The following is a 12940-nucleotide window of genomic DNA, read 5'->3' as shown; positions in this document are numbered from 1 at the left end:
TATATATATATATATATATATATATATATATATATATATATATATATATGTGTGTGTGTCTGTGTGTGTGTGTGTGTATATAGTGACCAGTAGATTCTACATGTATATATATATATATATATATATATATATATATATATATATATATATATATATATATATATATATATATATTTATATATATATATATATATATATATATATATATATATATATATATATATATAAACATATATGTGTGTGTACGTATGTATGTATCTATGTATGTGAGGCGCGAGCGCTTTATACGTGGGCTACTAGTAAAATCCACAGTTATTAAGCATAGGGTAAAAATTCAATCACGATCTTGTAAAGAGACTTACCGGTGATGATGTCGTCCCTGGTCGTGTGAAAGGTGACCACGGGTGAGCTCCAGAGGATCGTGTCGTTCAGGAAAGTCGTTACTTGGAGCTGGTACTGAGTGAGGGGCAACAGCCGCTCCAGGACGAGACTTCGATGTGGCGAGGTTACCTCGGCGACGACTCTGTACCTGAGGAGGGATTGATTGTCAGTGTCAGATTACTCCAGTCAAAGAATTCGTTAATTTGGCTGTTAGTGTTAATTTAGGTAAGATAGCAACAAATGAATAAGTAAGTGAACAAATGAAATTGTGGTTGAATGTACACCTAAGAGGGGAACACCAGCACTCCCAAAATCAAATGGCCATAATTAAAAAGGATAATAGAATAATGAATGGACTACATAAGAAATGGAAAGGAACGTGTATTTGACTGTAACGTCAGGAATGAAATGCAAAACAAAGCTCGTGGAATACCATAACTTTAAACGCTGTTCCACATCCTATATTTTGAGAACATTGGCTATATGGTTTATGTGGTACTTTAGATGGGCCCCATAGTCCCTTCTAAGCAAAATGTAATTAATAGTGAATTAATTATTTACACAAGACCACGATTGGGAAAACTGGTGTCCTTACTTCTGATTTCATAAAGGCATTCCCTCTGCTGAGTGAGAGGAGATTGTCAATATAGTATTGTATGGGAAATAAAGAAGTCAGGTACACCAGAATGTAGAGGAATTAAGGAAATACTTCACAAAATTTGTAGAACAGTCAGCTGCAAATTGAATTTAAAAAAATACTTCGTTTATACCTCTGAAAATGAAAAAAAAATAGAAAAAAAAGTGGATGATCATTGATGTACGCTGACCTATAGCTGTCAGTGCTTTCATCAGCAGCGTTTTGAGATATCTAGTGGACACCCAAAACATAAAATGCATAAGGTTTGTCGAACTTCATTGTGATGTTTATAAGTGGTTTTCACTATTTATACCTATAGAATTGAATATGGCTGGATGTTTTGAACTGAGCTCACTCATAGGAATTTAATTTCTATTGATTATAAGAATATATAGCTGTAAAATATCAACGAAAATATAAAAAAGGCAAAATGTTTAAGTAAATCCCATAGGGAGCAAATGCAGTAATCATATACACTGATACGACCCAGCCGACATGAAGAGTTTAATTTCCAATAAGTGCATCCCAAAATCGGTTTATTTGAAAGATATCCTTTGCTATTACCCACATTCCATTACAAATTATAGGTAATCATATCAGAATACTTTTATCATCAGTTAAATGAGGTTAATGACCATTAACTCATGAGATAATGTTATGAACCTTTCGTTTTCCTTTTTTTTTTCCTTCTAGCTTTTTTCAGTCTCTAATCACATTGTACGCCGAGGCTCTCTCTCTCTCTCTCTCTCTCTCTCTCTCTCTCTCTCTCTCTCTCTCTCTCTCTCTCTCTGGAAATTAAATATGAAATGAAATTTCCCTCTCATTGTTGTGTTGCAACCTGCGTATATGAGACGTTCATGCTTTCCATTGTTTAATGTCTTTCTGTCCAGTACTAGATATTTTCCACTTGTTTCCACGAAACAAAGCGATGGAGATAACGTAATCTAATCATGAGGACATTGTGATTATCGAAATTTTTATCTCTGCTTAGTTATTAAACTAATTAAATATTAAGCTACAAGAATTCTTTGACAATAATCCACCGTCGCTTTCAAGATTTATAGAACTCATTAGTCTTAATCTCGAAACAAATTCCTAGAAGGAATATTTCTTTTTCTTACCTTTTATAATTATTAAAGTTAATGAAGACCTGGAAACCAAAAAACGAAAACAGGAATGTTGTGAGTAAATTGGCCCCTGTCTCCGTCCTAATTAGGGATATTTTTTTCTTAAGTACAGGAATGATTAAAAACGGGTGGAGAGGCAATTTCCTTTCTTTGTGTTGCTTGCTTATTTTCCTCCTCATAAGAATATGGAAGAAGGTTTTGTATTTGCTTTGTCGGTCTGATTATAATCATTTATATCGAGAACGTGTTGGTGAATTCCAGTTACGTTTTGGCGAGAAGAGCTTATTTAGTTTTTAGAATACTGTAGGATCCGGATGCTGATCCAGGTTTTTGGCTCTGTTGGTATATTTTGTCTGACATTCAATTTTGATTCTAATTATATTCAGTTATTAAAACACGTAAGAATTTCCATCGAAATCCATTTATATCTATCTCTCTTTCTACATTATATATATATATATATATATATATATATATATATATATATATATATATATATATATATATATATATATATATATGTATACACGTATATATTATTCCTCTTCCTACGCCAAGTTCCAAAAATAAGAGTTCATTTATGCATGGAGACCTGTTACCTTTGTAAATGTGCGCGCATGAGTAGTAAAATCCATATGACTTGTGAAAGTGATATGGATTTTACTAAGTGGGAGTTATTTTGGAAACTAATATATTTCTGAATTCGTTCGGAAAATCAGTTAAGGACGAAACATTGAGTCAATTGATTTAGTAATTTTCAACGTTAAAGAGAAGCCAGAAATAAAAACGAAAAGTAAACTAGTTACGTAAAGAACTTTTCTCGTTAAGCAACAGTTCGTATCAATTCAACCCATGTATTTTTGCCCGACCTTCGGGAGCTAATCAATGTCGTTTAGTGACCCGCCCAAAACTTCTGTCCGTCAATAAATCGATTTTCACCTGTTATGTAACAATCGAAGATGTGTTTACAACGTCATTGGGAATGTCAGAGTTCTTGAGAGCGCGCAGTAAGAAAAAATTCAAAGGGTTTGTAAGAGGTTTGCGAAGGGTGTTTCAGAAAATGACGTCAGTTCTATTCTGTTTAGTATCATAATGTACATGAAAAACTATTTACTATTGATTAACTCTTTTGTAATAGATTACAATTTTGACTAATTAAGACTACTGTAGTTTTAAATTAATTCCCTGCTTCCTGAATACAATATGATATTCTGTTTATGAGTGATTAACTTTTGTAATAGATTACAATTTTAACTACAGTAATTAGGGACGCTATCGTTTCAAATTAATAAGCTGCTTACTAGATACAATATGGTTTTAATCAGCTGATTAAAAAGCGCAGTCTCAGTTACGTTGATAATTACTAAATCAATTGACTCAATGTTTCCCTTAACTAATTTTCCGAACGAATTCTGAAATATATTAGTTTCCAAAATAATTCGCAATTAGTAAAAACCAAATTACTTTCACAAATCATATGGATTTTACTACTCATGCGTGCACATTTACAAAGGTAACAGGTCTCCATGCATAAATGAACTCTTATTTTTGGAACTTGGCGTAAGGAGTGGAATAATATATATATATATATATATATATATATATATATATATATATATATATATATATATATATATATATATATATTTTATATATATAAATTTATATATATATATATATATATATATATATATATAAAATTTTTCTCGCCGAGATTTATATACAATTATGAAGCTACAAATGTTTAATATCCAGTTCACGCTACTTCGGGACTATCCCCGATGGGGAATTTTCACCAAAGGGTTTGACCGTTGACTGGAGTCGTTGGAAGGTACTGTGCCAAGGGATCGAGACCCGGCGGTACCAGTCCATTTATCAATTTAAAATTCCCCTTCGGTGATAATTCCCCATCGGGTATATTCCCGAAGTAGCGTGAATTGGATATTAAATGGCATTTTAAGCTTCATGATTACATATATATATATGTATATATATATATATATATATATATATATATATATATATATATATATATATATATATATATATATATATATATATATATATATATATATATGTGTGTGTGTGTGTATAGAAAGACATATATATAAATGGGTTTCGATGGAAATTCTTACATGTTTTAATAACTGAATATAATTAGAATCAAAATTAAATATCAAAATACACCAGCTAGAACACTGCAGTATCAACGAATTGATTACAGTTCAAGTCCCATTTTGTAATGAATCATCTTAATTTATAGCCTGTCAATATCCAGTGTCAGGTTAACGATGGTGTGGGTCGATGGTTTGGTAATTCGAATGGTAGCTAATGGGAGAAGGGTCAGAACGTATGTGAATTTAGTCATTTTGGTGCATTTAAAAATTACGGTCGTATTTACTGACTGACTCTTCTGTTTCAGTAATTTTGGAGCTGTTACGATATTGTCTGATGCACAGGAATATGGGATAGATATACCTTTGCTGTTAGCGGCTCACTATCCGCTTGTAAAGAATACATTGTGTGGAGAAGGCGTGATGTTTTGTGAACTATTCTCTATTCTTCGTAATTGTACCTTTATTTTATGCATACCAGTTCATTTATATAGTCCAGAGGCTTAGAATAGATGATGAATGAGAAAATGGAAAGAATGATTAAATTCAAGATTGATTTTATGGAAAAACATTTAACCTCATAGAGTTGCTTGGGAATAATTTTTTCAAGCCAATTTTTTTTAGATTGCATATTTATTGGCAAAGTTTATTGTGGACGCAAATTGAATTGAAAAACTTTTTTGTCAAACTGAATTTGAATCTACTACTACTACTACTACTACTACTACTACTACTACTACTACTACTACTACTACTACTACTACTAATAATAATAATAATAATAATAATAATAATAATAATAATAATAATAATAATAATAATAATAATAATAATATAATAATAATAATAATTAATAAAAATGATAGTAATAAAAGCAGAAATAAGAAGAAATGGTATCGCGGTTATTGAGTAGAATATTTCCAACGCCATTCTGTCGGAGGGAAAATTCGCAATTCCAAATCCACCCACTGGGGAAATTCCTGCCGGGTGGCTTTTGGGAATAAATAGTAGCGGGTAGAGCCACAGCATCACTTCCGGATTTCGAAGCCGTTGCTGATGCTGTTTCTCTGACAGACGAGCCCGAGATAACGAACGAGCCCGAAGGAGCATAGGGAAGGATTCCAGATTTTTTCTTTTTTTCTTTTAGGAATTTGATTTTATTCTCGGAATACTCCAAAATCGCGGTCTGCATTCGTTCCCTCTGGATTTGGCACTACTTTTGAAAGAATTTTGATGCAGTTGAATAGGAATTATTTTGTCAGTCTTAAGACCAATAGACCATTATTTCTTTGTAATAATAACTCAGTGAAATGGTTATTTTCTAATGATAAAACAACTGGATGCTATTCTGTTTAATAATAAAGTCGTTTGGGCGTTATTTTCAATTGGAAAATTATTTGTATTAAGTCAACAGGATATTTTTATATGCCAAAGTCAATTGGGTGCTATTTTGAAATACCAAAGATCATTAAGAACTTTTTTTTTTAATATGAATATGAATGGAAAGTTCGACTTCATAATGTCGAAGTAATTAAGATGTACACCTGCCTGTACAATGACTGATCCTGGAAAAGACCCAGGATGAGGGGGAGTGGGAGACGAGGTTGGGGCGTGGGAGTAGCAGAAAGGGAGAGAAACTGATACCAGTTGAGAACCGAATTTTATCAGATGAATTAGTGAGGTCCGTCATGCGTACTGCTTCCTATCTGAAACGCTGATTTTGAAAGGGACGTTGAATAAATCCATTGAAATTGAATTTTCGGAAATGAAGTAATGGAGAAAAGTAAGTATTGCAAATTTTAGTCAAGTGTAGAATAGGCCTCAGAGTGGCGTGCATGCTCGCATGTATATATGGATGAACTTACATTCGTTTTTGTATTTAAGCAAAATTATGCTTTTGAAATATAATACATTCGACACTGAGCTCATCAGTATACTTTTGACAGTTGCGAATGGAAGCCACCTTTTAAAATGTATTGTAATCAAGTCTATTGAAATTATTTGATGCGGGCTGCAGTGCTGTTTTGTTTTGAATGGAAACAGTCCTCGTCTGCTTTTGATTTAAATAAATCGATCGAAGTTATGTGAAGGATTCATGTTTAAGATTTTATGTAAGTTTTACAAACACGATGGAATAATAGGGACTGTTGTAGATACCACTTTTTGCAGAACATTTAATAATTTAAGTACAGGACAAAGAGTCATCAAAGTAAATAATGTTGGGGTAGAAAAGGAGGCGTTTAACATTAAACATGTCAGAATTACCAAATTGTTAAATATTTATATCCAGACGAAAGTTACCGTAAGCAGAAATGCAATCATTCTTTAGTGCAAAAAATCGCATTAAAGGTAAAATAGATACTTAAATCTCATAAAAAGACAAGAAATAAACAAAAGTTGAAGCTCAAGTTCCTGAAGGGAAGCTTTTATAGGAATTATAAGCATATTAGTAGCAAAAGCAAATAAACTCTTTCCAAGAAATTTGGACAAGTTTAATTACCATCCAGGCTTCCAGAGGCGAAGTTCATCGCACAAGTTTGCAACATTTGAGAAGCCAATGATTATTAACCAGTAATTGGGTAACTATCGCACAAGTGGTTGGAATTATTAAGTGAGAAGTAGTGCTTTTAGTTAGTTAGTTAACACTGGAAAGTATTAGGACTGTCACTCAGATGATACAGGATAGTTGGAAATTTTAAATATGTTAAGGAAGAAGAGAGGAAAATTAAAGCACAATAGACGAGAATCTATTTATATCAGACCATTTGCTTGTTGTTCCAAAGAATTAGGGTCTTGATTTTAAAAATTAGCCATGAGTTCATTATTATTACAATGAGGTAGCCTGTTTCTCGTTGGATGGGTCGGTATAGTTCTCAGCTAGCACCCTGCTGGGCCCGAGTTCGATTCTCCGGCCGGCCAATGAAGAATTAAAGGAATTTATTTCTGGTGATAGAAATTCATTCCTCGGTATAACGTGGTTCGGATTCCACAATAAGCTCTAAGTCCCGTTTCTAGGTAACCAATTTTTTCTTAGCCACGTAAAATAAGTCTAATCCTTCGGGCCAGCCCTCTCTAGGAGAGCTGTTAATCAGCCCAGTGGTCTGGTTAAACTAGGGTAAACTTAACTTAATGAGGTAGTCATCAGATGGAAGGATAGTGAGAAATGTTACCAGTGTAGAAGTTGCATAAGTAGGTGGGATAATGATGGAAGGGAGATGTCTTTCTCACCATCCCAGCTTGGAGAAACAGCACGTGATAGTGTGGTCCTGAGGGCACCAGAGATGAAGTACCCAAAACCGCTTGGATGAGAATTATGAGGCGGGAGTGAGGAGGTGAGTGGAGATTAGAGGAAGTTAAAACACCGAGAAGACACGAGTGGGGGGAATTTCGCAAAGACCCTCTGTGTTGCACGGACCTGATTATAGTGATGATGATTATTATTGTTATTTTCAGGATAAAAATAAAAATTTCTGTTAACAAAGAAATTTTTATTTTTATCTTGAATCATCATCATCATCATCATCATCATCAAAGACTTCAAAGTCATTATATTTCAGAGAAAGATCAAACAGAACAGAATTCCCTTACGTAAAAAAAAATACTTGGTAGAGGAAAGATTTACAAATACAAATTAACGAATATATAATAACACTATATAAACAAGCAGCTATTCAGTTATAAAACCAAGCCATTGTTACATGGGACTTTCAAGTAATGATACAGCATAGTTACTTGGGCCCTATCGCTTCTGAATTGCCAAAATGAAAACTCAACAGCGTGATCGGCCAACTCCTAAATTACCATTTTAATGGCCCCTCATTTTTCACTGTGCATATGTAATCACACAGTATTTACAATCATTGCCTGATGATCAAAATACATGTATTTTACTTGTTATTACATGTATTGATCTGAATAATTGCATGTCGTAAATTGGGTATTGGATAGCTACTTTAAACAGGTCATCAGTGACCGTGGGACATAATGCTTTTTGTAAGTTAAGTTTTCCTCTCAAATATATCCCTAGTTATTGCTTATCAAAATTTCATTTTGAGAGCCGATAACATTTTCTTCATATTGAATTTGCAATAGGAAGAAATTATGCCTAAAAAATTTTTTTTTTTCAGAAATATCTGTCATGGCCGTCAACATTTAGAATGTACAGTATGATGTGTACATGTGCAGTCATATATATATATATATATATATATATATATATATATATATATATATATATATATATATATATATATATATATATATATATATATATATATATATATATATATATATATATATATATACATATACATATATTATACATTATATATATACACATGCATATATGTATAAAATATATATATATATATATATATATATATATATATATATATATATTGTATATATATATTATGTGTGTATATTCATATATAAAATCAAATACTCTTTCCTTCCATAACTAGATTAAGTTAGCAGAGATGCCAGAAAAACCATCAATCATCCTACTGAGTCATGTTTAACAGACAAACTCGGAACTAGCAGTTAATTAACCAATTTTTTTTTTTCAGCGTCACTCTAAAATTTATAGCTTTTCGTCAGAGCTATCGAAAGATATAGTGCCGCCCATTAACATTTATAGTAATTACCCCGTGCGTTGCGTTGTTGTGTATCAGCCATGTCACTTGGAACGCGAGACACATTAGGTTAAGTGTTTCTACCATTTTACCGTGACATTTATCTGACGACGGAAGCCAGTTGTACAAGTACTTCCCAAAATAGAAAGAGAGGAGTTTAAAAGACAGGTATTTATAGTGAATATTCATGCCCTCAAATGACGCAACCAACTCATTTCCTCTTACCAGCAATTTTTATGATTTTGTTTCCATGTACTTTGTTACCTACGCTCATGAAGTTTGACGGATGTTATGTTTTCATATTTTCATCTGCGTCCTTTTGTTTGTTTCTCTGTAAGATGTCTCTTCTCTCAGTTCCTCTTAATAGCATTTTTGTTTCCGTGTACTTTTCCTCCGCCGTTCATGAAGGTTGACTGAGGTTATATTTTCATCCGTATCGACTTGTGTTCGTTTGTCCAGAAGATGGATCCAAAAAGTTATCGAATAAAACGTCAATGAAATGTTGTGATTTTGTGAGTGTGGAGGTTTGTATTAGGTGGTGGTCTGTTGGCTGAAGAAGAGTTGATTAGATTTTAAGATGGATCCGTGAGGGTCTAAGGTTGTTATTTTTTTTTTTTTTTTTTTTTTTCCGTTGGCAGAGGTACGCGTTCTCTGAGTGGTTTCTGGTTTTCCTTTGGTGGTCAATCTCTCCTCGTCTTCTCACTCCGAAAGCTCGTCGTGGTCTTGGAAGTTTTGCAGTTTTTGAGACAGCCATTTCAACATGACCTCAGTATTGTTCCTATTTTTCCATAGTAAGCGTGTTTTTTATAATTGTAAAAAAAGCTACATTTAGGATAATACATTTTTTCCTGTTTCCATCATATAAATTGAAATAGGAAATGTTGGCAAAATAAGAATCGAGAGAGAAAAAAATTAAAGTAGGTGTAGATTAAGTTTAATTCTCATGTATAAGATAAATACTTTCTTACAGAATTTTTCAATACCACCAAAGGGGTATGTAATGATTATTTTTTATGGTTATTTCGTATTTAATTATTTTCACATTAAGGCATCTTTACTGGCTAACTGGATTTAGGTTGTTTAAATGAATTGTACATCACGAGGAATATTGATAATGATAGTAATGAATTTTTTTTATAGAATATTACAGTTTCCAGAAGTTTGCTTTTCTTTATTATTATTATTTTCACTTACTTTTACCGACACTTTACATACGACTATCTAAGGGTCTGTTTTTTTATACTCCGTACGTCGTACTTACAATTTTGCTGTAAGTATGCTGCGTTAGGGTAAACAACAATTTTTTTTCTTATATTATTTTTAGTTTTCTGTAAAAGAAAACTATTGTGACGGCTTTGTCTGTCCGTCCACACTTTTTCTGTCCGCCCTCAGATCTTAAAAACCACCAAGGGTAGATGGCTGCAAATTGGCATGTTGATCATCCACCCTCCAGTCATCAAACATACCAGATTGCAACCCTCTAGCCTCAGTAGTTTTGACTTTATTTAAGGTAAGGCTATCCGTGGTCGTGCGTCTGGCAGCGCTTTCCGGAGGCTTGCGACGCACCTTCACTTGACCGCACCTAGGGAGCAACTGAGCGCTGGCCTGTCGTAGCTGATAGCTTTATACGGCATTACGCTGTACAGAAAACTCGATTGCACCGAAGAAACAGGCTGATATATTAACTTTCTATTTGCCTTCAAAGACTTGCTATTTATTTTCTATTTTTTTTTTCTGTTCATTATTTTCTGCATATAAGGATTGTATTCAATGATAGTAGCTCGCTTTGTAAGTTCATGGCATTTTAGGCTTTTCCAGGTTGAATTTTGCACTGTTACAAAAGTAGTAATAATAATAATAATAATAATAATAATAATAATAATAATAATAATAATAATAATAATAAAATGGTATTCCAAGCTTGGGTTTTCAAAGAAATTTGTGAAAAGCTCCATCACAGAATAGGTATGTTTTCAAACGAACATCTTTGGAAAATATCAGCAAGGACTCATGACGTGCAGAAGTTCGTGTCCCATGAAAATGTTTTTGTTTCGAGAGACAGGAACTTCTATGGAAGAAAAATGGAAACTCAGCAATCCTGGAACTTATCTCTTGACAGGGAACACATCACACAAAGCGGTTTTAGAAAAAAAAGAAAAAAAGAATTGATGGACTTCTTAGTGTCTTTGGTACCTAGTTGAGACAAATTTCTGAAAGTGCCAGAGTTAACATATATATAGTTCTGTCTTTCGATATAGGAAAATCTTTGGAAAATGGATCGTGTTCATTTACTCACTGTATTTATTTACTCGACATATCTTTTTTTTAAGTTTTTGTTTAAATTACACAAATGTTTTAATAGCCATGAAGACATAAGCGCGTTTTGGTTAAATTTATATTTTTTTCAGAGTGCAGGGATGAGTGGGGTAATTACTTAAGGCTAGGGTTCTCGGGAGGTTGCTGTCTTCATTGCTTTAATTACTTAATTTACTGTTGTTGATATTTGGTTTGACCTCTTTTATTTACTGAATAATTGCATGTTTTCATGGGGTGGAGATATTTATGTATGAATTTTGTGGATGACATTTGATAAGCACATTTTCGTCAAGTTTTTTCTTAGTACAAATGCCGTTAGAAAATATTATCAAATCAGCGAATGAAAATAATAAAAGCTAGTGGATGTAATTTGAAAACTGCAGAATACAAATTGACAGAATCCTTTAAACACACTAGATATCCATTCACATATTATGTGGGTCTCTTAATTACTATCGTTGTTAAGAAATTAGTACAAGTGTTTGGTGAAAGATTGTGCAGAACTTGTGCTATATATCGACGATATGGGAGAGGTATAACAGTCAAGGGGTTTTTCGCTCTTAAATCGAAGGAAAAATCATTATACTAAAAAATCGAAAGTTGGAAGGTGGGTAATAGTTACTGTGATTTTTCAAAACGAAAGCTAAGTTTTCAAAGAGAAATAAATTTGCTAAAGGAAAGGAATAAAAATCTTGCCAACTAGAAGAGGAGTATTAGTCAATTTGTTCTAAAAGGGAAGGAAATCATTGGAGTGAAAAAGATTCATTGAAAGGGAAGAAACAGGAAAAACTAGTAAATTCGATTCGAACGAGAGACAACCGGCGACGTTCATTGCCCATTTCTTTAAAACAGGCTTCGGCAAGGCGCTACGGTACATGAACCCAATACATGCGATTACCTCGTTACTGTTATGGTGCAATAACATGCACTTCCATGGAATCTAGACTACTATCGTTTTTGAAAGAGAGAGAGAGAGAGAGAGAGAGAGAGAGAGAGAGAGAGAGAGAGAGAGAGAGAGAGAGAGAGAGACGAGGCTGTCTTTCTATCAAAAACAAGGCGGTAAATGTTCAGCGTGTCTGTTTGTATGCGTGTGTGTGTGTGTGTGTGTCTGTGTGGGTGGGTGTATGGGGAAAGTGAGTGTCAGGGAAAATGTTTTTCGTGGAAAGGAGCTTGGAGGATGTTTTTACCAGTGGAGATAACGGAAAATGTTTTAGACAGGGAGAGAGATACACGAAACACCGATTTTGCTGGTAAATTCTCTTCCGTGCAGTGACAATTGCACCTTTCATGATATTTCCCTGTCGTCCGTTCTTGTCCGTTTCCTGAGGTCGATGACGGGCAAAAATCCCCGATTTTTTGTTGACCGAAAACACACGACTTGAAATAAACAAAAGGCGCAGGAAGCAGTCCTGACGAAGGGACTGGTGTCTCATTCCTTCGTGTTTGTCCCTCATGACCCTGATCGATTGCGTTGTCATTGGCACTGTGCCACCCGCGGTCGATAATGACAGTCTGGTTTCCAAGGTAGCACAGGCATGGGGGACTTTGCTTCTTCTTCGCTTTGTGTATCTGTAAATGGAGCTGAAATGCGCGGCGTCAGATGCTGGACAGCAAAGTAAAGGGATGGCTGTGAGAGTATTTATGGATCGTGGTCTCACCACCAGATGAATTGAATGAGTTAACGTATTTGTTTACTTAAGGGGAGTTCAGATAGCACGTAAACGCAGTGCC

At 33.9% G+C, this 12940-nt stretch overlaps 1 protein-coding gene across 2 annotated transcripts in view; it reads right to left on the bottom strand.

The window, feature by feature from the left end:
• LOC136842725 (uncharacterized) overlaps positions 1-12940 on the bottom strand; it is a 245195-nt gene that overhangs the window by 33705 nt on the left and 198550 nt on the right. For both annotated transcript variants that reach the window (XM_067110446.1, XM_067110447.1), the window contains one exon: positions 363-529. In XM_067110446.1, the coding sequence (XP_066966547.1) occupies positions 363-529 (167 nt within the window). The remainder of the gene's footprint in view (positions 1-362; positions 530-12940) is intronic.

The sequence above is a fragment of the Macrobrachium rosenbergii genome, chromosome 10 (assembly GCF_040412425.1).
Source record: "Macrobrachium rosenbergii isolate ZJJX-2024 chromosome 10, ASM4041242v1, whole genome shotgun sequence".
NCBI classification, from domain to species: domain Eukaryota; kingdom Metazoa; phylum Arthropoda; class Malacostraca; order Decapoda; family Palaemonidae; genus Macrobrachium; species Macrobrachium rosenbergii.
The sequence above is the reverse complement of the archived record's forward strand: the minus strand, read 5'-3'. Positions and strand labels throughout refer to the sequence as shown.